This window comes from Euwallacea similis, chromosome 9 (genome assembly GCF_039881205.1).
Source record: "Euwallacea similis isolate ESF13 chromosome 9, ESF131.1, whole genome shotgun sequence".
NCBI classification, from domain to species: domain Eukaryota; kingdom Metazoa; phylum Arthropoda; class Insecta; order Coleoptera; family Curculionidae; genus Euwallacea; species Euwallacea similis.
This window is the reverse complement of record NC_089617.1, coordinates 4,527,207-4,554,857: the sequence shown is the minus strand read 5'-3', so window position 1 is coordinate 4,554,857 and position 27,651 is coordinate 4,527,207. Positions and strand designations below refer to the sequence as shown.

The following is a 27,651-nucleotide window of genomic DNA, read 5'->3' as shown; positions in this document are numbered from 1 at the left end:
GGGACCCAAGGATGATGGAGTTAATGTGGTTTTGATTTTGCCTATTCAGCAACATTTTGAACCACTGTAATTGCCATTCATGTTTATCCCTGACCCATTTTTTGTGTCACCTACTGTGATGACTAATTTCTTCAGTATTTAGACAGAGTATACTATGTCAAATTATAATTTGAACATGAACTAAAAACAAATTAATTAGAGGTTTCGTTTAAAGATTTTCATTCTTAAAAGATAGTGACGTAGCGCACAATTACGATTTGTAACAAATTTTTGAATATTATCTATAAATAAGTCTTCCCTATTAAATAATCCCCTGTGCGCCCTGATTTTTGTGGATTTGGTCCTTGAATCCATAAATAAGTCAGTGGCGTAGCCCATTTTAGGGAGGCGTAACGAATTCTCAAATATTATTAAATGCTTGTGTTCTTATCTTTCAAGCCCCCTTCGAACGCTTTTGATTTTCCAGTAAAAGAGTTACTAATTGATAATTTTATAGACACATTTTAGAGCTTTCAATCTATAAATTACTCAGGGGCGTAGTCAGTTTTTGGTTGCTACAACAAGTTGTTGAATAAATACTCCGCTCTTCTTCCTTCTTTACCTACTTTAAACTAAATTTCCATAATATATTGTCACTTCCTCTTTATTTTGATGTAATCCCAAAATCTCAACTCTCATTTACGCTCAAATCGACACCCACATCCTCAGTAAACTCTCTCCACACAATCATCCTTTCCTCAAACGGATTCCTCTCCATCCTCAACTCCTCGCTCAAAATAAAATAATTTAAATCTTTATCTTCTGGGGTAGTTGGTTCCCAATCAGGATGCGGTACCCCGGTACTTGCAAAATCAACCCAGATTTTCACTACCTTCCTTATAGCCTCCAAATCCTCCTTGGTCAACTCTGTAGCCATCCCCGGAAGATGAAATGGAAAGAGCACGTTCTGGTCTGTTCCATGATTAACTCCCTTGAAAGATTCTGGAACAATCTCGAATAATGAAAACGTTTTTAAGGTGCCAGTAGGTACCTACCATCAAGTCCCATCACGGAGCGATTTTTTTTAATTAAGGGAGTTTCATAGCAGAATTTATAGAGATATTGATGGGCATGCCCGGCTTTCAATTGGAGCCTTAATCCATCCAGGATTCCAAAGGTAAAACAGATGTCGCCCAGATGCTGAAATGATCCTTTGAGGTACCATTATTAAGAAAAGATAAAAGCACGTACGTCATGTATCGCCTTTTTAGATACTCCATCTTTATAGTATAAGTCTACAAGTGTTTGCTCCCACTGAGAAAGGGTTTTTAGTCCCGGGGAATTCACTTTATGAGGGTGGTTAAGGTGCCATGGCACCAAGTGTTTGTTGGGTTCAAAATTCTTGGGAATATATATAAATTTGGAGAGTTCGTAGATTAAACCTTCATTGGAGCAGAAGCCTTGGATAAATGGAACTTGATTGTATCTGCCGGAACCCAAAAGATTAGTGGGATCCTCAGTGATGAATGCTGTGAGATTGGGTTTCTCTATTATAGGTCCAAAGGGCCTCCTTTGATGCGCTCCTATAATACACTAGAAATCAGGGTAGTACATTTAGCCCAGGAGGGACTTACATCAGGTAACATCTGAGAGGCATCAAAAAGCTCCTTGGAGGAAGCTTCCATGAGGACCCTCAAAGCTTCCTTCTCACTCTTAACTTTATGGCCCAGTTTTTCAGCTAACAAGAGTGAGTTTCTTTGACCCCAGGCCCAAGGATTCAATACCGATCCGCTTTGAGCTATAGCCTTATGAAAGAGTCCTTTGGATTTAGTGGAGACCACCTGGAATTGATATTCTTTAACTTCTCCAAAGATTTTTGCACGGGGAATCTCAAAGTACCCACATGGAAATGCACAGAAGATCCTCCAGCACTTATACCAAAAATTGTGACATTGTCTGGGTCTCCGTTAAATTGGGAGATGTTCTCTTTGACCCACTTGAGCGCCTGAGTTTGGTCTTTAAGTCCAGCATTTCCGGGTACCCCTAAGCTTACATCCTCCATACTCAGGAATCCTAGAGAACCACTTTTCTAACGCCAAAAAAATATTTCAGAGAAAACATACCAAAAACCCCTAATCGATAATTCATAGACACCAAAACAATGTCCTCAGTTAGGAGGTATTTCGGATCGCACATTATCTGGGTACCACTCCCCATTGTAAAGGCTCCTCCATGGAAGAATACCATTACAGGCCTCAATTGTCCTCCTGGGGAGGGAAGGCGTTGAGTATGCACATTGAGGTAAAGGCAATCCTCAGAACCAATTAACTCTTGAGTGAAGCTGAACATTATATTGGGAGTACCATCTTGGGTGCAATCCCTCACGCCCTCCCATGGTTCCGGTGGTTCCGGGGCCTAATGATATTTGCAATTTTGATCACAGTAAGAACTGCGACTTACCTTAAATCTCAATTGCCCCACTGGAGGTTTGGCATAGGGAATTCCCAGGAACTTGTAAAAGGCTTCACCATTAAGGTTTAGTCCAGTGATACCCACTAGCGTGCCTTGTTTGATGATCACTTTACGTTCCATTTCACGATGTTATGTTTATAATCAATAACCATTAAATTTCAATTATTTATTTGTGTTTTTATCTTGCTTTAGGTTTACGTAATGTATCGCAACGGAGTAAATATTTGAATGACTGAAACAACAATATCTGAAGTGTCTCCCAGTTTAACACATGATTTATAATACGATCGTATAGACCTTGAATGATATTTTTGTATCATGGGAACAGAAGATACTGATGATGATACTACGTTTACTCGCGATTATTCCTAATTTTTAAGTGGGCAATTTCATTATGGAATGCATGTGGTGAGTACTTTACTGGGTAGCACTTAATGCGTTGTTTTTGTATGAATTGCTAAATTTTATCGATAGGAATGTGCACCTCTTTAATCCCTATCAAATTGAGGTAATGTTTAATTTAATAAAGGAGTTTTCTATGCCACTGGCGGCGGAATTGTTGATGTAACCTACAAAGCCTAAAATTCTTGCCATTTTTTTTAAAGAGTTTTGATGTGTATAGGAAGTATCACTGGGCACGCCACTGATTTTATATTATTCCCATGTCCAAGTTATCTCTCCGTGAGGTTTTTAAAACATGGGTCGGCACTCGATTTTTAATATAGGTAATGAATTAATTAATATGCTAAATTTAAAATATCCGTCATTCTCGAAGGTGAATGAGATGCCATTTATTGTTTAGAGGACATTAACTATTAAATGCAAGTTAGTTTTATAAGCAAACATGGGCGGAACACGTTCATTTTCGCAAAGTAATCAAATAAATTTACAAAATTAAAAAATCTCCTACTCGGAAATGAGTGCTTTGCAACTGATTGTTTGAGCTGACAATAGTCATTTTTAACTTTCTTTTATCCCTTATTCGGAATTTAACTACAGAATAAATAGAATGCCGAGCAGGAATTTTCAGAAGACAAATTTCAAATACATATGTAATCAGAATGATTACAAATTTGAGGATTAATTTTCCTTAAGTAGCTCCGCCACTGAGTTGTTAGAACGGTATTTAAGCCGAATTTTTTGCCCCTATAAAGTGGAATAGCGCCGCACAAGAAACAGCGACGGAGCGGATTTATTTTCATAGAGGCAACAAATTTGAAATTCAATAGCAATATATTTATAATTTCTAAGTTTAGCTAAAAAAAGTAGCTTTGCCCCTGATTTCATTTATATTTCGATTATTTTTATCACCTCGGTAATTCCGTATTTACGCGTATAGGAAACTGGGGGAAACAGATGTATTCTCATAAATCAAAACGAATTTTAAATTAATTTATAAAACTAAGAAAATCGATATTTATTTACGGAAAATAAATGCTACAAGCAGGGATTTTTTTATAGAAGGAAAAAATTTCAAATAATTTCAAATGTTAAAAATTTAAATAAACCTGTAACTACGCCGTTGACTTTATAAAGGACAATTGTCGTATTTAGCCTCCTTTAGTGATGTGTATAAATTTAAATGCGAGCAACGCCACTGACTTTACAGTGGGCAGCCATCAAATTTAACTTACTTTTGAAACTTCGGTAATTTCGTAGTTACTTGCATAAGGTAGTGGAGCGGAGCAGGTGTATTTTCATAAACGAAACAATTAATTAATGTATCAAAAAAGTTCATTCTTGTTCACAGGAAATGAATATCACGTCATTAATTTTTTAATTAGCATGAGTCATTTCTAGATTCCTTTCATGCTTTCCATTACTCGAAATGCGCATTGATGCAATAATTGAAACAGAGGCGTACTCTTCTGCAAGTTATTAAAAATCAAAACTCCATATTAACGGAATATTTCGCGTATTTAATAATTAATTTATACCATCTAAAAATCATATAATCTCAATTGGTTTTATCTCTCCAATTGGCGTAAACGTTAATGCGCAGTTACTTTTGATATAATATCAGGCACCACTACTGGCGACTTATTATAACAGCAATAAGCATTAAATGAGATACTTAGTACGACTAACATGAGCGGACTTACAGTGACAGTGAAACAGGGTTCCATGCTCGGTACCACCGGTACTAATCTGGATGGCGGTACCTTCTATAAGTTTCTAGGTATCCCTTATGCCAAGCCTCCAGTAGGTCCTTTGAGGTTCAAGGTTTGTTGCGTCTAGGTAGCATTCCAGAAAGTTATTAAGTTGGATTTCCTAGGCACCGCAACCAGCAGAATCATGGGAAGGTACTAGGGATTGCACCCATGATGGCAACCAGTGTTTGCAGAAAATGCATGGAATCAGAACTGTGGGGTCAGAAGATTGTTTGTACTTGAATGTTCATGTGAAAAACCTGAGTACCAAGGCTAAACCTGTCATGGTCTTCATCCATGGAGGAGGTTTTACCATGGGTAGCGGCACTCAAGAAATGTGCGGCCCTGAGTACCTCATGACCCAAGACGTTGTTTTGGTGACTCTGAACTATCGTCTAGGGGTCTTTGGTGAGGTTCTATAAAACTTCAAAGGAAGTAGTTGATTTTAAAGGGTCCCACAGGGTTCTTGAGCCTGGAAGACACCTCTCTGGAGGTACCTGGTAATGCTGGACTCAAAGACCAGGCCCTGGGTTTAAAATGGGTTCACGAAAACATTGCAAGCTTCAATGGGGACCCCAATAACATCACCATCTTTGGTGTCAGTGCTGGAGGGGCCTCAGTGCAGTTCCAACTGCTTTGTTCCTCTAACAAGGGTGTGTTCCATAAGGCTATAGTTCACAGTGGTTCCGTTTTCGATTCTTGGGCTTGGGGGCAGCGAAATGTTCTCCAGGTTGCCGAAAAATTAGGAGTGAAGATTTCTAATGAGAAGGAGGCTTTGAAGGCTTTAATGGAGGCCACATCCGAAGAGCTTCTATTTGCAGCTGGTCAGATATCAGATGTGAGTCCTTTTCTAGTTTTTGATCAGATATGGGTTGACTATTGTCATATTTTACGCATATTAAAAGTTTTTACGTTATCACTGTTTTCTGCTACAGATTTGTTAATGATCCCTTTGAGGGTTCCTCCTTACGTCAGTTAATTAAATTAGTGCAATAACAACTTTAATGCCATGAGAAATCTACAGGGCATCAGAAACTAACTTGAACTAACCCAAACTTTGAGTCCATTCCGCATTAATGAATTTACCAAATCTCAATCAGGATTCAGGGACAATGATTTAATATTAACAAATGAGCCTTTTGATATTTCGAAAAGTTAAAATTTTCGTAACGATTTCCATAAACAGCATTGGAATTAATGACTTTCCAATATTTCTGAAAACCAGTGGTGTACTTGATTTCTCAGAACTTCCACAAAGATTCCAAATTTATTAACATAAAAACGAGTTTCATATGAAGAAAATCTTAATTTCATTAATTTCTTACTCCTTCCTACTTGGTATCTTTCGAACAATCCTGATTTTTTCCTATAAAATTCATAATCATGGTGATCATTGACGATGATATGGTTACGTATTACTTTAAAATTGTGTGATATGCGCAATTGTTTTATTAGATTAAAAGGAATCTTTGCACAGAGAAAATCCAAGTCACTACTAATAGAAAATATAATCTTTTCCGAACTTTGACCGTTGAAATTGCCCTTTCCCAGGTTTTTAGTGACTAGTCAATTTTAATTTTATTAGAACCTATTGACTGTGTCCAAAAGGAGACCCTTTGGACCCATTATAGAGAAACCCAACCCTACAGCGTTTCTAACCGAAGATCCTAAAGTTCTCATAGATTCTGGAAGATACAATCAGGTTCCACTGATTCAAGGTAAATACCTCCTGAGAGGGAAGTTATATTTAAATAAAAGAAGTTAAGGGCTTTGCAGTAATGAAGGGCACGTGATCGATTTGATGCATATATTAATCCCTACGATCAGTTTCAACAAGGAAGAGAGCTTGGTTCCTTGGCACTTGCAGGCCAAGGGCAAAGGTACTGCCTGGGCTGAAACGGTCAAGAAGCACTACTACCAGAACCAAGACTCAGAAGCTGAACGCAATGTAAAACTCATTTACCTAACCAACTCATCATTATTCCTTAAAAAATTTATTTCCTCAGCATTTAAGTGATGTAGGTTTTGTCGCTGGAGCTGTTTACTCCATAAAACTCTTATTGGAGAGTACCTCGCAACCTATCTACTTCTTCCTTTTCGACTATGTAACAGACAGCATTAAGGCATTCAAGAAACTTGTCAAAATTGGTAAGTCCAAGTATAAAACCTTTCTCAGCAGCTTTTCAAACCTTTTCCTATACAGAGGGGTCTCCAGGAGTGGGACATGGTCAAGATAGCTCCTACATCCTCTTATCAAAAATGTTCAAAGAATTTAGTCCTTCATTGACTGATGAAGACAAGAGGGCAATTAAAACAATGGTAAAGATTTGGACTGATTTCGCCAGGAGTGGTAATCCTCACCCCTTGTGGGAACCTCTTAAGAAAGGAAAAAAGTTAAGGTATTTGAAAATTGATCGGGAGCTTAAGATGCAAGAGGAGTTGTTCCCAGAGAGAGTACGCTTTTGGGAGCAACTGTTTCAGGAGGCTGGAGGTGTTGACTTATTCGCTCATGAAAAGGGAGGGAGTTAAGGAGGAGTGAGAGTGCATTTGTAATTAAAATCTTGTTCCGATTTTGGTGTTTGATTGTTTTACTCCTTTACAATTCACTGTGAGACATCGCCGTTTTCACAAATATCTAAAGAAACTTTGGTTCTTTAGATATTTGTGTGAAGAAATACGTTCATGCAAGCAAAAAATCATCATTTTTAAATTATGAAAAGCTCAACATTCTTGAAAAATAATGCGAAGTAGAAGGTAGAGAAGTAGGGTGAAGAGCAGAAAGAGGAAGGAGTTTCAAATAACATGAGAAGGATTGCAAAGATTGATCTGTTTAGGAATATAAGCGAAGGGACGAAGATCAAATACAAACGGAATCCGTGTGAGTTCTAGCGGCTGAAATTGTACTAGAAAAAATGTAGAATAACTGTTACTGACAATATTAATTCTAAAAAGTAGAAATTAATAATATTAATAAAAATGTCCTCAGTAAGTACGCCTCTGTTTTCAATAAATTCGAAGCCAAATTTTTCTAATACCAAAAGAGTCTTCCACACTAATTCCCATTGGCGTGCGACATTCATTGTGGTATTGGGAAATGGTTTTTTTAACTCTAAATTAAGGATGTTACTAAAAATGCGTTTGCACTCCTCAGTTCCAAAAATAATCAAAACTCAAACTTTTGGCCACCAACTGCACTTGTTGCACTTGTGCTGTTCCACTCTGTGCAAATTTTCACAACAAATCCATTGGCGAGCGACTGTTCTTTTGAGCAGTTCAACACCCTCAAACCTCCCTCATTAGTTTCAGGCAACCAACTGTACATCAACCTGATTGAATCAACTTCCTCCCACTTGTTACGATTAAAAAGCTTTAGAAAACTTCCTCGAAAGTGATAACACACGCTCGATTGAAACAACATTTTCAACGAGGCCCATAAAGTGCCGAAACTGGTTCGTTATCAGCGAATTTTGTTACCCGAAACATTCCTAACCGGAACCCCATTGACTGTTACGTGTTATCTATCTGTTCGCTATATAACATCTACAGTCGTCATGTTATTCATATGTGCGTTAAGTATTTCGGGCACAATGCCCCTTTATGCTCCATTATTGGCTTAAGGGGCGTTTGGGGGGCGCAAATGGGCCGTTTGCTCTCGAGAAATGGGGAAATGGGTCAGTTGTTAAGGAAGCTCGTTATTGGCAAATTAGGGCTTACCGAAAAAAATTACGTACCGATTAGGATGACAAAGTTGAAACTATGTTTTGGACACCGGTAAAAGTGGCTGAAGTCGAGGTTATTGCTCAATAATTCGTGTGCGGGGATAATTGACATCATGTGTTGCAAGAAACCACTTAAAATGCTCTCTATGACACTTGAATCTGAATAGATATAATTTATACATCTATATGTTTATGTGAAAAGAAGCTCTATAGTATGGACCATCACACAAAAATTATATTGTAAATCAATGATTATAGAGGACGTAAATAATTTTCGCCAAAAAATGTCTTCGCTGATGAGAATGGGGACAGAACTCCCTTGGGATTGAATTCCTAGGTTATAAAGTTTTATAGTTTAAACTACTATCACAGAAAATGCTCATCTGAATTTTTGTCCGTCAAGGAGTTATGGAGTTCTATAACAGTCACTAAACCTCTATGCATTATATAAGAAAATTTTAGAAAACGCAAGCAGCTGATAAGACTATCACAGAGCTCAGAAAAGAGGCTTGATAATAAGGACTGTTACCAAAAAATGACTACTGTAGCTCATTTATTCTCAAAGACGTAGGGGGCTAGTTAATATTCATCAAAGATCAAGAGGAAAGAGAAACTTTTAAAACATTTTTTTAAATCCTTTATGCTTAAATTCACTATCGCAAAGCATCAATATCATACATTAAGAGGCTACGTAGTATATGCTATCATTACACAAATTGTCGTATTGAAGTAGCAAACAAGAATTGCGAAAAAGCAACCATTTCTAAGCCAATAAAGGAAATTTACAAGAATAATTAAACATTTTGGTTGACGCTTGGAACCACTAACACAAGTTTTGGTTGTTTAAATTAAGAAGTTTATATTACAATCACAAAGATTGCTATGTTGAAGTACGGACATTTTCCACATTAGAAAAATTTCTAAAAATCTATGAATTTTGAAACTGTTTATCATTTAAAGCCGCTATCACCAAATTACAAAGTTTTATAGCATATGCTATGATCACCCAAATTGTCAATGCGAAACAGACTAGTAAGAATGTAAATTCAAACTAATATAAATCAATGTTATGGAAGATTCTAATACTTAGAATAATTGTCAACCGGGAGAAAATATACTATTGTAAATATTATATACTATTATCACAAAAAACTCAATTTTCCTATTTTGAATTAGAGAAGGATATTGGTGGCCAAATGCTAATAATTTCAGAATTCGTAAATGCCCTAATTTTCCCTCGACCAAGCCACCCCCAACCACGCCACCCAGCCTCCTCGTCCCCAATATCTGTCAAAAAAAACATGCACCCATCATAAACGTAACCGTTTATTACCGATACCGGGTCACTTCGATCACGCGAGAGCCGGTAAAAGAGCAACCCCCTTTCGAGTCAGCCACCCCTCAGCCACCCGCCCCCTGCGTCAGCCACCCCCGAGCCCTCACACCGTTGTTTTAGGGCTGGGGGTGGCTGTGTGGCGGCGTACGATATGATTATGATCCGAGGTTGCTTAGGAACGCGCAGCTTCCATCCCCCCTACCGTGTATAAAAGTAGGGGGTGGCTGCAGGCGCCTCATTCCGACGGCAGGCGTCGCGAAGCGCGCGTCTTCCGCCGCGACGTCGGCGCGTCCTCTGCCAGATGGCATACTCATGGTGTTAATTGTTTGTTGCGTGTCGGGTTTACTGTACTGTTCCATTGAGGAGGACTAGCTGAGGAGGAGGGTTGAATTGAGGAGGAGAAGGTGAGTGATCGGTGAGAGGAGAGGATGCAGGATTTGAGGTTAGATTTTGTGATAAATGAGGGAAGTTCTTGAGGTTTTGTTAAATCAATTTTACTGCTTTTTCCTTTTCACTGAGTAGTATACATGGTTTGGAGTTTCACTGATGTGAGCCTACAGTTTTTAATTAATTCGTCTGGAATTTCGACGGAATTTAAACTTAGGGGGTTTGATTTATTTTGTAAAAATCATGGATATCAGTGTCGTAGATTGGAACCAAAAAGTTGTCAAAAATTACAACAGCACAAGAGCTTTGAATTTCGTGAAAACATCACAGAAGTTTGGGATTTTACGCACGCCCAGGTGTTGTAACCAGTATCTGCAGGACTTCGACGTAATTTAAGCTTAAGTGAGCATTAATTACTGTGCAAAACTCATGGACATTAGTATCGTAGATTAAGGAAAAAATTTGACAAATGACCCTTCAATTCTTAACATTTAGATTATCTGTAAGCCCATATCTTTTGACCAATTTCTTCAAACTTTTTACACAATGCAAGCTTAAATTGTTTTCGAAAAATCATGGATATCAGGGTTGTAGATGGTGAGGAAACAATTGACAAACATTGCAATAGAACCAGACCCACGAATTTTATAGAAAACCCAGAGAAGTTTAGGACTTACGCACGCCCATATGCTTTAACCGATTTCTTTATAATTTTTCACAACTTAATCTTAAGTGAGTTTAAATTATTGTGGGAAAATCATGGACGAAGTATCAGTGTCATGAATATAAATATTCTTAAATATGATGCTCTTAATATCGATGCTGTTAATATCAGTAGCGTGCGTAACTAGACTGAGAGGGCAAATTCAACAAAGCGAAAATCTCGGTTACAAAGCGCCTTTTCACGAAATCATATCCAGCCTGGAACACATCGGAATTCCCTGGACCCTCCTGGACAATAACGTAATTAATGAATTTAAACTTATTGACCATACAGGAAAATTTTAATTTGCATTGTCAAATTTAAACAATGCTGCTTTGTTTGTATAACAATTTCCAGAGATAATGTTTTGATTAAAATTTGTTTGAATTCCTCGCTAAAATTCACTATGGGTAACTTTATCACCTTGTCGAAATATCGACCTTTAAATTTAGGATTAAATTCAGAAACGCAAATTAAAAATTACCTGCAAGAACCTTCTCAAAAAGTTCCCGAAAAGCCCCTATATGCACCTCATTCAACCCCCTTAAATTATTGCCCCTTTATCACCCCTGTTTGGCTAATTATGCAAATTTCTCTGTGAATTTTAAACCGAAGCAAATTCGCCTTTAAAATTGCCAGAGAAACGCTCATCTAACCCAGTAATAGTTTGCGAGAATAATTTAATAACTTTGGCGGATTTTAAGGAGGATTTGTTAGCCCGGGGTTGTTTCATTTCAACCCTAAATATTTAAGGGATAAAATTCTTTAATTTAGGAGATTATTGATATGGAGTCCTGGGGCTTTTTTAAGACATGAAAGTAATTAGAAAACTCTAAGGGAAGTTAGAAAACTCGTTGCCCTCATCGACTTATTTCATTTGTAGCCAGGCACGTAAAAATGTTGACTCTATTATTAAAAAAGGATTAATATTCCTCATTTCCCAAAAAACACTGACGTATCGCATGGTTTTTTTTCAAGCGATAATTTTTTACTTCTAATATTCTGTATAATTATATCTAAGACTTATTGTAGTTTCCTGAAAATATTTGTACAACACTAAATTAGAACCTTGGACACTTCTGTCTTCTACTCAAAAATAGTAATTTAAAAAAAAATAATGAGTTGATATTTCTTGCTTCCGAAAAATCAGTGATGTATCACATGGTGTTTTCAAGTAACTATTTTCTAAATCTTAAAACTCGCTATAATTACTTGTAAGATTTAATTGTAGTAAACTCGAGCTTCGCATGTTTTCGCTTATCTTTTTTCGCTTTATTTTCTAGGAGGAAGAATCGAGTTTTTACCGTTCTTTATATATGTGTATCATGTGGCTTTTTTAAGCGAGAAGTTACTAAAATTCATGTGTTCGTGCAAATATTTTTACAATACTGTAAACTGGAAGCTCGTATGCTTCTGTCTTCTATGGAAAAACAGCAACATTTTTCTTATTGATGAAGAAGAGTTAATGTTCCTATAAACGCTTTCTGTTTTCGACAAAATATTTTCAAAATTCCAAGAGGATATTTTTTAATAAATTAAATTATTAAAATTTCTTGAGATTTTTTGGGCGGTAAATTTACCGCTTTGTCAACTTTTTTCTATAAAATCGCTTAAAAAATTCCATTTTCATCCTTTTAAAAACTTCAAAATACACTGACCAATGAAGGGTTCAGCTTTCAGCTGTAGCCGGCAACTGCAGCTTAATCTTTCTTACAGCTTACAAAGCGATTTTCCAATCCGGTTAAGGGCACATACACATTACCCGACTGTGCACGTCGGCCTGGCAGCAAAATCGATAGAGATAAATAATGTGAAAATTCCATTGAATCGGACAAGTCGGCCGATGGAGCGAAAAGCGCTTACAGGCTTTTAAAAATAATGAACACACAATTATTCGTCGAGTTTCTTCTTTCGAACCGAGAAGATAATACGATTTATGCGTCTGCAGCCATGAAGGGGGCGATTAGTCCCGAAATGAAACGTAGCAATACGAACCAAAGCGAAGAAACACGAAGAAAACCGGTGTAGCAAGTAGAGTGAGTCGAGCCTGCTCGATGCAATGCGGAGGCGCCGAACTTATGATTTCGCCTATTGTACACTTATTTCATGATGGTCCCTCGTATCGATGCAGCAAATCGAGTTGTTATTTAAAAAGGAAAAGTTGAGCGTAGCAATTTCGCCTCAATATCGAAAGTTCCCGATGCACTTAGCGAAATAAAACACCATCGGAAAGAAAACTGAGCAAGCCTGGAAATTATTAATGAGATATACCGGCAGATTTCCCTTAGGACCTATAGGGCAGGTCAAATAGTAAGCTATGTGCCGGGGATATTCAGTTAGGAATGTTATTTTTCGCCCTGGGGAATACCTCGGCCATTTGAGGGGAGTTATTTAAAGGTCCTAGTCGTGTTTTAGGGCCGATAATCGATTTTAAACATTTACAAAGGATTTTTTGCCTCGAAGCACCAAAACTTACCCCCCTACAATGAGTTAAAAATGAACGTTTAAGGGCGACAATGCTCTAATAATGTAATTAATTCTCGACGAACTATTTCGCAATAATCGCCGGTGTGGGCCGATAGGAGGCGCTCGCATACTTGCATAATTGCAGTACATCACATACCGAATCCCTGCAACCAGGAATGCTTTGTGGTGTTTTCGGGATTGTTGGCGTTATTCGGGAGCGGTTTCGATTGAGATATTAAGGGTTGAGTATAGGTATTATGGTCCTGGAATTGGGGTCGAAATGCACGCTTAATTTCGCAGATAAATCTCGGGAATATGTGCCGAAAAGTCTAGGTTAGTAACAATTGGGATGTGTTAGATGACGCAAGTGTGGTCGCACATATTTAGCGATATTATAATCACTTCCCATATGAGCATACTACGAGATTTCAACAAAGGTAACTACAATATGAGAAGAACTCTTCCTGCCTATTTTTTTAATAACGGCATGATACGCCTTTGGCTTTCCTGCAATAGTGAGTATAATTTCAGTTCAAATTGTCAGACTCTTGAAGCTGAAATCTACATTGATTTATAAATATTGACCAGTTCGGTTCCCCAGAAGGCTCTAGTTTAGAAAAAAGTAGATTTGAGTAAAGGACTCTCGATGTAATTAGTGGGGAAATATTTTTTCTCTTTAATTTATGATGATTTATCAAAAAACTTCCCTAAAATTTCCAAATGGGGCGCTTTTGGTTTTCATGCAATCGCAGTGCCAATTCTCTCTCAATTTCAAAAGGTTTAAATCACAGAGCTCTTTTGCCACCGATAAAAACTCATTGGCGTACCTTCGGTCAGATTTAACCTACATTATAAATCCCTCATAAATCGGTTTCATTTCCAAAAATCCCAACATAGAGCAAGAATACTGATAAATCGCTGATGCCACTCTATCTGCAATTTAGTGAATAACCCCCTATGGCCTGAATACATGAATGATATAGTCGGTAAGAGTGAGGATTAGGCTTAAGCCTTCATATATGGGAGCTTTCTACGTTTCTCCTGATATACGCGACTTGCATTTATCGACACTTTTATGCCGAAAGGGCTGTGATATTGAATGTTATTCGAAACGTGTGTTTGTGGATGAGATTTTTTTCGAAAAACCATAAGGGCTGAAACAATAAAGCACTCTGGAGGCATTACCGGGATCCCGGTTAAAAGCGTTTCCTCGTAGGAGTTACATATAATATGCGCTTTCCCTTGAATTTTCCGCTCCATTTTCCTACATAAATGTTGAAAGTCGTGTCTAAATTCTGACATATTTCCTTTCTCCTTTGGATGTAATTTTTAGTGCGATCACGGCTCCCAACATTCGTTTCTCCTTACATATAAGTTTTATTTACGATCGAAGCAGGGATGAATTTTAATTCAACATGATCAGAGTTTCGCAAAGAGCTACGCCACTGTCTGTCCACATTTTAATTAATTTTTGGTGTCAGACGGGAGTCAATAGGGAGCTTTTTTTCCTGCCAAAAGGCCTCACTTGAATCTCTAATGATCTCTTAAGAGTTTGTTCACGGCGCCATCAGACCCCGGCAATTTTTCCTTTTTCCTGGAATAAATTAATAAAAACCCAATGTAATTAAGCGTTTTCCATACCCTCATTTCAATCGATGGATTAGGCTAAGTGACTTAAAAGGGAAATTGAAAAATCCTCCCCTAAAGCTTTATATTCAGTTTTCCTGGAAATTTTCGAATATCTGGAAATTAGACCAATCAGTCCGCCCCTGAAATTTCCCAGATCAACGTAATTAATTTTAGAGTTCCTGTGAATTCTTGGGGCTATAATTACCTTTCATACACATACGTTTTAAGGGACTAAAATTCCCTAAATATACGATAAATTGCCACTAGGCACGTCTCAATGATTAACTCATGTATGAATAGAGTACGCCCCTGAAATTAGTCAAATCAAAGACATTATTATGCGTGTTATCGATATAATACGATATAAAATAACTGGAAATTTAAATCCCTGTTTAAGGGTTGTAACTTTCAAAATTTGCTGTTAAGCTCTTACGGTTATGAGAAACTTCATCATATGAGCTAGTGCGTCCCTGATTTTACCATAATGATGATGATAATTTTTGTCGTTATAGGGGAGCCTTGAGCTCTAGAATCGAGCCTAAATTATCTCTCTTTAAAATCCTCTTTTAGGTATCCAATTTTTCAGTTTTAACAGTTAAACTTCAATGATGATGTTTAAGCTTAGTATGCACCTGATATTCATCAGATGAAGGTGATAATTTTTGCCAATGTAGGGAATTCTTAAGGGTTACACATTAACCTTAATCTGATTTCGTCTCAGTCTACTTAGGAACGAGAATTTTTAAAATCTACTCATAACAACTATTAAGCCGTTCGATTTATGCACGTTACCCCTGATATTACTCCCTGATATTAGTTAAATCGAACTGATTTTTTAAAATAATTATAGTTAAATTCAGGTTCATGCAATTCAGGTCCCTTTTTAAGGACTGTAGTATTTGAATGTTTCCCTTAATAATAATTTAAATTCTATTCATACCAGGACAGGGGCCTCATGTAGGGACCCAGGACGCCCCTGATATTAGTGCAATGAAGGTGGCTAATTTTCGTGTTGTAGGGGATACTTAGGGTTACGACTATGCTTAAATGAAACTTGTAGGGCATATTCAGGGGTAAAATTACGGGTTAATGCCTCCTCGTATTTAGGGGCTAGATTTTTCAAAAAAATCGTATGTTGCAATTAAACGACTTTCCATGCTCGCCTTTAGAGCCAGTGGCTTAGAGCTGCAACTTTCTGGTAAAAGTCCCGAAGTGAACACCTAAATCAAGCTCAGGCAAATAGAAAATCAGATCCGAAAATCCGTTTAGATGCGGTTTTCTGTTGGCAAAGCCCCGCAAGATTTATACCTGAACGTTCCGAGCATAATGCGATTTCTATTGTGTCTACTCCACTATTTTATTTACCTTGGAAATTTATCGGCTGTACCTGCTTTGGGTGCTAAGAACACAATTTAATAGGGAAACATCTCCCCGATCGCAGGGAGAGGAATTAGCCTCCTGAATTGAGACATCTGAGGACAGCACAGTCTGCTCTAGGCGCCTTAAAAAGGGGGAAAAATCGACCCATTATTTGGGTCGTCCCGAAAACGTCACATTTCCACACGAGATGGAACGGGGTGGCATTTTTCTCAGGAAGCGAATGTTTAGACACTTTGCATTTTTACCGAGTCACTCAGGAAGCCGGGATCAGAAGATTGATGTCGGGTCACAATGCATGGGGGGACCCCACTTTCGCCTCCGAAAATGGTTATGGGGATCGTAAATCATACTTTCCAGAGGTGTCGGATAAGCCTTTAACCTCCAGTTGTCCATAACTCTACAATCTAGAACTAGAGCCCCTAGAAATAAGTCCTAATTCACCCCCTGCTCTGCTGATTTAAGCTCATTGTGTCAGTTTCTGCTTTCAAAATTTCGCCTTAGCTGCGAAATTGGCTCTAAAGAATTCAGGATTCGGCGCAAGGTCCCTGAAGGATAAATTCTATTTAAAAGTTAAATAAAACTCTTGAACCTCCTCTCCTTTTCCGGCGCTAAATTTAGAGCTGTTTTCAAGTTGGGGGCTGGAAACTGTTAAAAGTTGACTAAACTGCTTTGTATCTAAACACCTGGATGAATTTTCGAAGCTTTAGGGCCATATAAAGACAGTTTTCCAGAGGAATGTATGAATTTTTCAGGAATTATTAAAATGTTTTTTCCTTGATGTTCCTTAAGAAATTGACCGGTTTCTTCGACTTATTTAGGTTAGTTTTAACTCATTTGAATTCATGTATGTAGAATAAACTTAATCATATGAGAAAAATTTCCTTTGCGGTGACACAAATACTAGTGGCATATGTTCGAAAAAAATGTTGAAATTGTAAACTAGAAACAAATTTCCATTAAAAATTATGGATAAACTAAAGGTGGTCCACGACCGATTTTTCATACGAAATTTTATTCTATTTACCTTTTTAAAATTCACCATTGCGATTGACCAGAGGCGTATCAGAGAGACAGAAAGAGAAAGGTGGCAGCATACCTTCGTCCCGATTTGAAATTAGCTTTGCTTATGTTACACGGTTTGCTTATATGAGACGCAATAATTTACGTAATCAATTTTTACATAAACGTTTTATAATAAAAATGGTAGAATGGAATTTTTCTGGTTATTGAGGACATAATTTATAGGGTGAATCAGACCAAAATTCATGAGGATTCAAAGCCCCAAATCGACAGCTTTGAGGCTCTTGGCAACGACCTGGTTTAGACGCTCAGTACGGCACAAGTTATATAGGGATTTATGTGAACAATTTTGAGTATGTTTATACGAATTTTATGGAGAAAATTCATGAAGATTCAACGCTTCGGCTGCTTTGAGGCTTTTAGCGTGGACTTGATTTAATTGCTCAATACGTCCTAATTTTAAGGGAAATTCATGTGAATATTTTCAAGATAATTGAGAGTATTTATAACTACAATCAGGCCAAAATAACGAACGTTTTTCAATATATCTTGTCATTTCAATTCAAATCAATCAAAAGCTTTAGACTAAACCAATGCGAATATTCTCCAAATTTAGAGTAATATCCGACTGCTCAAAGCTCTATCGCATTGCTCTAACAATAAATTGCCCTCAAACCCACTTCTGCCCCCAAAACTGAATTTAATATCCTCAGATGTTGAATGGGCCATACATCAAATACGTCTGTACGTCCGAGCTTGAGCTTTTAGTTAAACTCGCATCTTTTCTGACCTAATAAGGGCCATTATTTAACTATTAAATTCTCTCTTTTTTATATGTCTGGCAAATATCAAAGCAAAAGCCTTAAGGCTCGTCTTTGTACCCTCCACTTATCCGCCCTCATATTCTGCGTATATGTCACGCTTTTCTCTAAAAAGAGAATTGAGAATAAGTTGCTTTTGAGGAAGAATTTTAAATATTGAGCTTCATGCATGGGGATTAAAGTTTGAGGTCGATAATGAGATTCTCTGGTCCAGGGAAACCTCTTTTGTGAACGGGTTGGAGTTATTGTTTCAGGCCCATATCTCAATGTCAGATTTTTCCATTAATATTGCCAGGGGCAATGGAGATTTCATCTGGAAATTATCCCCACTGCCACGGAAAATGTAATAGAAATTAGTTTCTTTGAAGCCCTTTTAAAAGGGCAATTTATTAATGTTGCTGATTGCTCTATCGAGCGATAGAGCAATGGCGAATTTCTCCGTTTTTTCTTTGAGCGAGATGCAAAAGAGACGGGAGACAGATAGGAATAGGCAGACTCAAAGAAGGGACTTTTGAGGGAAAAGGGCTTTGATATCTCAAACAATAGATTTGTTGGATGTTTCCAAGCTTTAAGGACAGTTGGAGGGTTGTTAATTCAGTTAAAATCACTACAAAACATGGTTGTTAAGAGGCAAACTTGTGGCTTAATTTTTGTCTGCTTTAAAAGGGCAAGTTTTCATGAATTCGTAGGAATTTATGAAAAAAGTTCAAACGTAGATTTTTACTGAAAACCGACTCAAAAATTCTTCTTTAAACTGAAAAAAATTGACCGTTATATAACACAAATCAGTGGCGTGCTTACAGGGCATGAACATGTGACTAAAAAATGTTAATAAAATCTCTACTTTGGAACATATCCGTGAATATTGATAACTACACGATGCTATGTTCATATTTTATTTTTCGGTGAATGTTATCTCAATTTCTCCTCTTTCAGTGTAAAACTTATAAAGGTGGTATGAAAGCAACCAGAGACGTACGAGGCATGGGCTTAGAACCACAAAACTAAGATTAAATTCCCATTTTGCGGTGGATTTTCACAAATTTCTAATCTATTAACGAACTTCTGTTCATTGTTGCATCTTTGAGGGTAATTGCATCAATTTCTTCTCTTTAAGATGAAAAATTATAAACATCATAAAAGTGCAACTAAACGGGTACGAGGCAAAGATACCAAAAGGATAATAATAAATTTACTTTTTGAGGTGGTACGTTTTCATGAAATTCCAAAAAGTAAACTACCTAATATTCGTTATTGAAAGTGGGCAGGAATTTACTCCAATTCCTCCTCTTTAAATTAAAAAATTATGAAGATTATTCAGAAAGAATTATATTCCCATAGGACGTGGATATACGGTTAGAGATCAATAAGAATAAATCATTCCAATTTTAGGTGGTACATCTTCAGAAATTTCTTGTCACTAAACCAAAATGTGAACAACTTTCAACTTTTGTAGAGAATTGGCCCTAGCCATTCTCCATGAAGGGAAATATCATGGACCCAACAAAAACTCAAATAACAGCGTTCTGGACAACACAGCAAAGGGTCAATAAAAATACATAAGTTTCAAGTTTTTCTCACGAATTATTATCTAACTGGACTCTGAAATCAATAAATTTTCAAGGAAAATTGCCGCCATTTTTGAGCCCTCAATTTATCCCCTAGAAGCAATAAATAACAGTAGCATACTCCCTGCGAAGATATTTGAAGGGCTTTTAAGGCAAGAAGGAGGGATGGGATTTTTCCAAATTTTCATCCGTCCTCCCTCATTTAATGTCTTATCAATGTAAACAAAAAATTCATTATTATCATATCCCAAGCTTGTAGTCACAATGCCAAACATCCAGTGATATCCAGGCGTGCATCACTCAATAGACTGAAGGGCTCGGTAAAGGGTGCGGTAAATCGGGGTGACGTAGCAAGGGCGAGGACGCCCAAGGAATTCGTAAGGTTCACATACATCCATAACAGGGAATCGATAGGGCCCTTGAAGAGAAAATTAAATTTTCTGTTTAGCCGGAGATAAATAAATAAATAAATAAATAAATTGAACCCATTGGAAATCGAATTAGTGGCTTTTCCAGCCAAGAGAACTGCTTCCAGTTCCTGGCTCGGAAATTATCGTCCTAATTTTGACTGGCACCCAATTATATAAGATTCAATTCCGGTTTGGAAACTTCCAGATCGATTATCCCTTTAAGGGTGCGGCCCTTGAGGAACCCTGTTTAAAATGGAAATAATTAATCGTGAACAGGATTATTAATACGTCACAATATACCTATCAAATGTTTCCCAAATAGAGCAAACAAAAATAAATGGACGTGTTCCTGTCCAATTTAATTGAAAAATCACTCTAATTTATTGTGGGCCATAAAGGGCCGAAATTAAAGCTTTTTGATACCGGCAATTTGCAGGTGCATTATGGTGGGATGGGTATTTTCAATATGAAAGTTATCAGCGACAAGTGGAATTAGCGGTGGTTTAACTGTGACCATTAAATTAAAAAGTTGTAAAAGTCAACATATTGGGTAACAATTTGAATTTCAGTTAACAATTTTCATTAATTTTGGGCACTAAAGTGCATTTTTTGTGCTCTAATCTTTTTTTTTTTTGTTGCAGTATCTGGAAAAGAACGTGGCAGTGGCTACGACGTGAAAAAGTGCGAAATGTGTTGACGAAATGGTGAAGGTAAGTGTTTAGGATTTTAATATATCAGAGTACACGAGCAGACCTAGCTTGTTTTTTAAAACTTGTTTTAAAATTTATTATTGTTTGTTTGCTTCATTTTAATTAAGAAATTTCTTCTAATTAAAACAAAAATATGTGAGCCAATGAGTGCTATAAAAGGATTATGAAGAGAAGGATTGATACGATGTAGGGAAATCCATTATTTCGACTTTAATTGAGCAGAAACCATGGACTTGCTAAAAGGATTCCAAGTTGCCACTAAGAGGATTTTTGGAAATTTATAAAAAAAGCATTTTTATGATATTTTATTTCTGAAAGGAAACGTTGGGCGTATTGAAATTGTGTAATTTGGTTTCTCTAAGTCATCTTTTAATGGAGGAAAATTTGGCGGCTTTTAATTTTTATTAAATTGAAAGCGGCGGCGTACTGTTCGAATTTTCGATTAACCTCAAATAGTTTCTAGGAAATTTCAAAAATAACACGCCACTGACATTTCATGTTTAATTTTTTTTTAATTATACGAGTTCCCTTGGAAACAATGGTGCAAATACGTGTAAGGTGCAGAAGGGTAAAAAAATAAAGGGACTCAGCTAAAATTTTCTTATGCAAAAGTTGCGTCTTTTCATTTTATAAGAAAATTGGGGTAAATCGAAATTGCATTTGGCACTCTACATAGAAAAGTTAGCGGCTTTTTTGCATAAACCAATATTTGGGATACTAAATTTAAGGTGGTCCGAAGGTGAATATCCAGTCCATAATTAGTTTAGAGAGCTATTTTATAAATCCCGAATTCGGGTAAACATGCTGAAAACACATCAATGATGAATTCTGGAATTAAAAATTCTTTTGATAACAAATTTTGAACATACGTAAAATGGTATGGAAACAACTTATCGTTCCCTAAGTCTAGAAATTGTTCATTAGCTAATCCCATCGCTTCAGAGGTGCATCTAAGATACGTCTCTGGATCTTCCAGCATTCAGATGATGACTTCCTCATCTGGACCCATAGTGACAATTTTTTTTTCCATTAATCAGTTTTAAGCGAAATGAACCAGTCTCTCCCAGTTTGTCGTAAAGTCCCTTGGAAGTTCGATGATCTGGTTGTTTATTTTTGGAATAAAGTTTCAAGTATCTTTCCGCAACACAACGAATTCTAAAATTTGTTTCCGCGCAAACACAAATCATATTTCTCATCTCATTATTAGTGAATCCATTGTGTCGAGACATTCGGGAATTTATAACACAATTTACTTATCGCACTAATGAAACAAACTCTGCGTTAATGTAGTTATGGCTAATTATCAATATTGCAAGCGTGAGTAAACGCAGCAAAAATGGCGTTCATGCGACATTTTGTTGTTTCCATGGCCTACCTAAATCATAAATTTAATTGAAAATATCTCGAAAACGGTTAGGGATACGAGTTTTCTCGCAAAACACCTTTTTAATATAGAAGACTACAGGGAGTCGGAACACGTGCAAATATTAAAGACGTCCAACCAACTAAACCAAAAACTTAAATAAAAATCCGCAGACGTGTCAAGTCTCAACCAAAATTTTTCCTTCCAATTTTCAAGAAACTGACGTCATTCGTTGACCAACAGGTGACCAATCAACGTCCACGTCTGGATAACACATTTATGAAACTGGAAAAGCCCCGTAAAGTAACCGGGCGATAATAGTTCCTCGACTCATTCATCACGTGGGTCGCATTCCTTAAGGAAACGACCGTTCCAGCCTGGATGGGGTGACGCAACACGTATCCATGGCAACGCGGCTGTTCCAGACATCCTCGGGTGAATAATCCATTGTATATGTAATACGATAAAACTAATTTTGTTATCGTCAGGCGGTAATAATCGCACCAGAGGGACCTGGATAGCATGAAGTCGAATGTTGAAAGTGTGTCCTGGAAAATTTCTCTATCCCAGAACGGCAACAAGGAATTATCGCCTTTCGGGTTGTAAAATCTCGAAGTTAATTCCGGGATAATTAACGCGGACTTAAAGCGTTTAAAAGCCAATTTTCTTTTTTAATTAAATTTTCCTTCTTTACCATGGCGGAGGCACGGGAAAAACACCTTTGGATACCGGTTTTCCAGATTAGGACCAAATACCTACTGTGGAAAATATCAACAAATTTGACCCCAGTTCTTGCCTCTAAGCTCTGAGAAGATTGGTGACTCTATAAGTGGGTCAAGGAAGCGTTATCCGGGAATAAGTAATATCGGTTACTTAGGTACTTCAGAAGCACTTGGCTTTTCTCTCAGGGTAATAAGCGGCAACGCTGCGTTCATCGTCTTGGCTATCTCTGGATAGACAGCGTTGCCAGGTGGTTCCTTTATAGTGATTAGTGCCGTGCAATTTCGCTAATGTTCCGTAAACCAGAAACCGACTATTCAGCGTCTCAAGTGCACGGAATCGTCGTCGGCATTTTAAATTAGACATCGGAACAAAACAATATAAAAAGGGAGAAAAAACCGGGGGTGTAATTGACAACCCTCTCGGGTAGCTCCCCCTCTCTCGCTCCCTGGCTCGCATTGTTTTACCGGATAATGGATTGCCGTTATTTACTTATGCCATAGATGCGGAAACTTGAGCTGATTGCAGAGTTTTACCGAAACAAAAGAACAATGATGGGCAGGAGAGCATTAGGTTTTCAATTTTTAAATGAAAGCTATTCTTTGCTTTACGTTACAAAATAGCGCTAATTGCTGCTGTATTTTAGGCAGATACGTGCTATAAGGGACCATTATTAAAATTCCTGCAGATCTATATTTAATCGATATGTAACGCGTTCCTGCTACGGCCAATTACCGCCTGCCTAATTCAATCTCACTTATCAATTTCAGGCTAACACAATCGATCGATCCACCTATTTATAAGATCTAATAAATTGGTTAAGTGTATTAAAGGGCTGTAAAGCCCGTAGGGCAGCGGCCGAAAGCAGAATCATCCTTTAAATACACGGCATTCAATAGAAATATTCTTTCCGCCATTTTGTCTAGAAAACTTATTTTACGGCTGTTTATATGTAAATTGTAGTAATATGGTAAAGCTTATTAAGGCCTATTAAATACCTAAATGAGAGTTGTTAGCGATGGTAATTGAGTCTTAAAATCACCCTCGAAAACATCTATATCAGCAGGCTTCAAATGGAGTGTGTTCAGCTTCAAGGAGACTAATTTTTAATAGGATCTCTTAGCATTGAGCCTGAACTCCAGTCGTGATTTTTCTGGGCAATAGAGGACAGCACTAAATTAACTCAAAAGCGTATTGGTGTATCGAACAGCGGTTTAAAAGATCGAATGCCTATGTTTGCAAATATATCAAAGAGCTGTAAAGCCTGCAGAGCAATTGCGAAGAGAGAAATCAGTCATTAAACATAAAGGATATAATGGGAAAATCCCTCCGCCATTTCGTCCAGAAAACTTATTCTAGGGCTGTTTATATGTAAATCCTGGTAATTTGTTAAAGCTTATTAAAGTCTATTAAATACCTAAATACGCTGTGAGAGATGCTAGTGGTAATAAAATTTTAAAGATAAAATCTTTTTAACCTCGTCGACCTAGGATTTTTTTTCTCGCAGAAAAATATTTTTTACCCTCCGTGCCCTCATTCCAGAAATTAATGAAAAAAAAATGTTTTAATGAAGTTTCTAACTCCTTTTAGCCCCTCCGACTTACGCCTAATAAAATTCGTATAGATAAACTAAATTACGTCGAAAATTATAATTTAGTGGAAAGGCAAATCCCTTCCGACAGCATAATCGACCATCAGTTGCGCCCCTTGTGCGTGTAGGGTTTTCGGGCTCCCGAAATTCCTAGGCCTAATTGAACTAAAGGGTTGCGTGTGTTGATATATGAAATAATGCCCCCGCTTTTCGTTGTCGGGGAAAATTGGAAACTTGATGAATTCTGGGCGGTTGTGAAGGGTGGATGAAGGGAGAAGCGTTGAAACCTACCCCTTGAAGCCAACCTACCCCCGAAAATATGTAGGTCGTTGGTATATTTCGAATTAACCTGAACTAACCCGAATCCTCCCCTATAACGAATCTTCGATTAGGAGCTGTTTTATTGTCTCCCTTAGTGCCATCCCTTAATATTTTAATCAAGGCAACAAACAAGGAACTTTCAGCAGTGTTCATGACGTGCTAAAATTCATTTATGTCGCCTTCGGTCCAATATAACCGCCCTTAAACTCTTAATTGTATGGTACAGGGTTGATTGTTATCTTGTCAATTATTGGCACTCTTTCGGGGCTGTTTTGTGGGTCGAAATTGATGGATTAACGACGTCTTCGGGCCAATAAGGTCAACAGCCCGGTATTAAAAGGGTTAGTTTATGCGTTGGGGGTGTCCAATTCGACCTATCAATGTATAAATTCGATTTTAATATTGGCGGAATTTTTCAATATAGGTATTAAAGGGGCGTTTAGCAATAACGCAATAGACAAGAGCCCCAATACAATGGGAGCAGCAATTTCCGGTGCGATGGGAAAAATCCAATAATGGCACTTCGACTGGGTCGGAGATTTTTATATATTTTAGAGAGACAACTGCTCTGGATGAGGTGGAGTTTCAGGGGTTTCAGGGGGTGTTGGATTGCTGTCCAAGCAGGAAGGTAATTTGAACTGAAGGAAAGTGCCTGAGGGGTGTGTGACAGCTTTAAATGCACTCTCACTTGAGGTTCTCTCGTGAGCTCTTCTGCATAGAAATTGAAGGGAAAATAAATTTTTAAAAATCAAAAAACTATTTGAGTGTGTTAGTTTTGTTGCACTTGAATCTGGCCTTTTTGAGACTATCTACCCCAGCGATTTTAATGTTGATATGTAGCCCACGTTTCTTTCCATAATTCCTCCTTTGACAACTAAATTTGAAGAATAACTATTGGCATACCAAAATCCGATGGAGAATCAATGATTTGTGAAAACTTCAGCATTTTTTAACGAATGTAACACTATTTTGAGAGGCCCAACACCCCCAGTGACTTTAAAATCATTTCGTGGCAAACATTGTTCCATTACACTGAGTTTAACAACAAACTCTATAGGTACACATAGGCGTCCGAGAGGACAAATGAAGAGGTAGTAAAAAATTAATAATTTTTAATTAGTTTTGACAAATATAGAGGTGTTTTCAAAGCGGGTCTACGCCAGTGGATTTAGAACCCGTTTGTACCACAAATTTGCTTTTGTAGACCCCGTTTCTTCAACTAAATTGGGGAATAGACATTGGTGTGCAGGAGGGAAATCTTAAGGAACACCAAAACAATTTTTACGCCCATAACTTTGTTTGAACGAAAACTATAATTCAACTTATTTAAACTTGTCAGTTTTGGCTTTTCTTCAGCCTGTGGTTACATCTGAAAAGAAATTATAATTTTTCAAAGTTTAGTGGATCTAGCAGCTTTCGTAGCTCGAAATCCTCAATAAAAAATATTTCTATGACGTCTTCTTGTTCTTATCGTATCAAACTAAAACTAGACCACATCAAATTTCAAAACATGACACCACAAATGAACAGATAAACAGAAAAGCTACGTCGCAGTAAACCTTCTATCAGTTTCATTCAGACCGTGCCTGCCCACGCATATCACTCCAATAAAACGGTGATTTAATAATAAAATATATCATCAAACATATGGCTGTTCGTTAAAATAAATTATTATTATTAATTAATGACGAAAAAAGTGTATTGAAACGTGATTAGACAGTCACGGTTGGACGTGTTTGACCCAACACATGAACTTTCATGATATTCAAATATTTTACACACGAGGTGCTACAGTGCTATAGTTTAGGTCATGATCGAGGAGGTTTTATTTTGAATGCATTTAAGTTTAATCTTCACTAAAACATATACAAAGATGACTTTGTTTAATCACAATGTCGAAGCTCTCGCTCGGTTTAGGCTGATGCACTCAAAATCAAACAATGTAGCAGTTTTTTAATACGCTTGAATTTTTATTTACTTTTCGATTAAATGGTCGAAATCGGGCTTTAAAGCAAGAAAAAACGTGTTTTTTTAGCATTTCTACATTTTTTTTTATGAACGTGTTGTCAACTTTATTATTTTTTGTATTTTTTCCCATGTCTCTGTTACACGTTAGTGTCTGACATCAAACCTAGATTTCAAAATCACTGTTTACATTAGTAAGTTCAGGCTGCAAAACGGCATTTAAGTCATATACATAGATCGCCTTAGAAAACATTTTCAAATTTGTCTAACCATTAGGCTTTGATATTCACTGGACATTGTCACATTAAATTAAAAAAAATAATCAATTATATATTTATATTTTTTTGACTTTTATATAACAAATGTATATAAAATGACAAATAAATATTTAAAAAAAACGCGCCCAACGTGGGGCTCGAACCCACGACCCTGAGATTAAGAGTCTCATGCTCTACCGACTGAGCTAGCCGGGCCTGTTAGGCGATTTTGCTAATGTCATATCTAAACCGGGATGATAACGCCATTGAATGACAGGACTGAAATAGTAATAACTGCTACAATTCAGTGACGTGCGTTTAATTTTCTAATCCTCCAAATTAAATTTGAAATATGCGTGGAAGCAATGTAGAAAAAGAATCGGGAATGTTAATCTAGTGTTATTTGATTAATTGGCAGGTTGCAAATGAATCTGGCTTCATATTTTACTCATCTGGGTCCCATCTACCCCAACAAGGCAATTTCCCACTGTCGGAAAAACGATATGAAAATGCGATTTTAACTGTGCACAGGCGGAGAGTGTGGAAAAAAATTCATGACAAGGCACAATATTCGGCATTGGGCACATTCCCAACGCAAACAACAACACTATAACCTGCATTTAATTGTTATCTCGATTCTTTTATCATGGCGGTTATGCACAAGCAAGCATTTTAATTATTTGC

At 37.2% G+C, this 27,651-nt stretch overlaps 5 protein-coding genes and 1 non-coding gene across 6 annotated transcripts in view; 3 read left to right on the top strand and 3 right to left on the bottom strand.

Annotated features, from left to right (window-relative positions):
* Positions 1-27,651, bottom strand: part of RpS12 (ribosomal protein S12) — a 274,064-nt gene that overhangs the window by 150,983 nt on the left and 95,430 nt on the right. The gene's annotated exons all lie outside the window — the stretch shown is intronic.
* Positions 1-27,651, top strand: part of LOC136410749 (uncharacterized) — a 93,445-nt gene that overhangs the window by 33,034 nt on the left and 32,760 nt on the right. The window lies entirely within an intron of this gene.
* LOC136410746 (juvenile hormone esterase-like) lies at positions 648-2,637 on the bottom strand. Its single transcript, XM_066393053.1, has 7 exons — positions 2,440-2,637; positions 2,103-2,394; positions 1,883-2,052; positions 1,614-1,820; positions 1,231-1,572; positions 1,035-1,179; positions 648-981 (listed from the first exon to the last, which is right to left on the bottom strand). Exons 1-7 carry the CDS (start codon positions 2,569-2,571, stop codon positions 668-670), a joined length of 1,602 nt encoding a protein of 533 aa, XP_066249150.1. The 5' UTR covers positions 2,572-2,637; the 3' UTR covers positions 648-667.
* LOC136410747 (juvenile hormone esterase-like) lies at positions 4,509-7,171 on the top strand. The gene is made up of 7 exons (XM_066393054.1): positions 4,509-4,674; positions 4,727-5,009; positions 5,063-5,439; positions 6,187-6,319; positions 6,368-6,549; positions 6,608-6,749; positions 6,805-7,171. The coding sequence occupies exons 1-7, from the start codon at positions 4,540-4,542 to the stop codon at positions 7,128-7,130; spliced, it is 1,578 nt and encodes a 525-aa protein (XP_066249151.1). The 5' UTR covers positions 4,509-4,539; the 3' UTR covers positions 7,131-7,171.
* Positions 14,026-27,651, top strand: part of spdo (sanpodo) — a 75,926-nt gene continuing 62,300 nt past the window's right edge. Inside the window, exon 1 of the mRNA XM_066393056.1 lies at positions 14,026-14,035. The gene's annotated coding sequence lies outside the window, so the exon portion shown is untranslated. The remainder of the gene's footprint in view (positions 14,036-27,651) is intronic.
* TRNAK-CUU (transfer RNA lysine (anticodon CUU)) lies at positions 27,111-27,183 on the bottom strand. Its single transcript has one exon. It is a non-coding gene; the product is annotated as a tRNA-Lys (tRNA).

What these genes read in the sequence shown, in the direction of transcription:
- LOC136410746 (XM_066393053.1), bottom strand. Translation starts at nt 2,571, where the DNA reads ATGGAACGTAAAGTGATCATCAAACAAGGCACGCTAGTGGGTATCACT. An exon ending in TGGGGCAATTGAGATTTAAG is followed by an intron (nt 2,395 to 2,439) that starts GTAAGTCGCAGT and finishes AAATATCATTAG; the next exon opens with GCCCCGGAACCACCGGAACC. An exon ending in GATCTTCTGTGCATTTCCAT is followed by an intron (nt 1,821 to 1,882) that starts GTGGGTACTTTG and finishes TATCAATTCCAG; the next exon opens with GTGGTCTCCACTAAATCCAA.
- LOC136410747 (XM_066393054.1), top strand. Translation starts at nt 4,540, where the DNA reads ATGAGCGGACTTACAGTGACAGTGAAACAGGGTTCCATGCTCGGTACC. An exon ending in CAGCTGGTCAGATATCAGAT is followed by an intron (nt 5,440 to 6,186) that starts GTGAGTCCTTTT and finishes TAATTTTATTAG; the next exon opens with AACCTATTGACTGTGTCCAA. An exon ending in CAAGAAACTTGTCAAAATTG is followed by an intron (nt 6,750 to 6,804) that starts GTAAGTCCAAGT and finishes TTTCCTATACAG; the next exon opens with AGGGGTCTCCAGGAGTGGGA.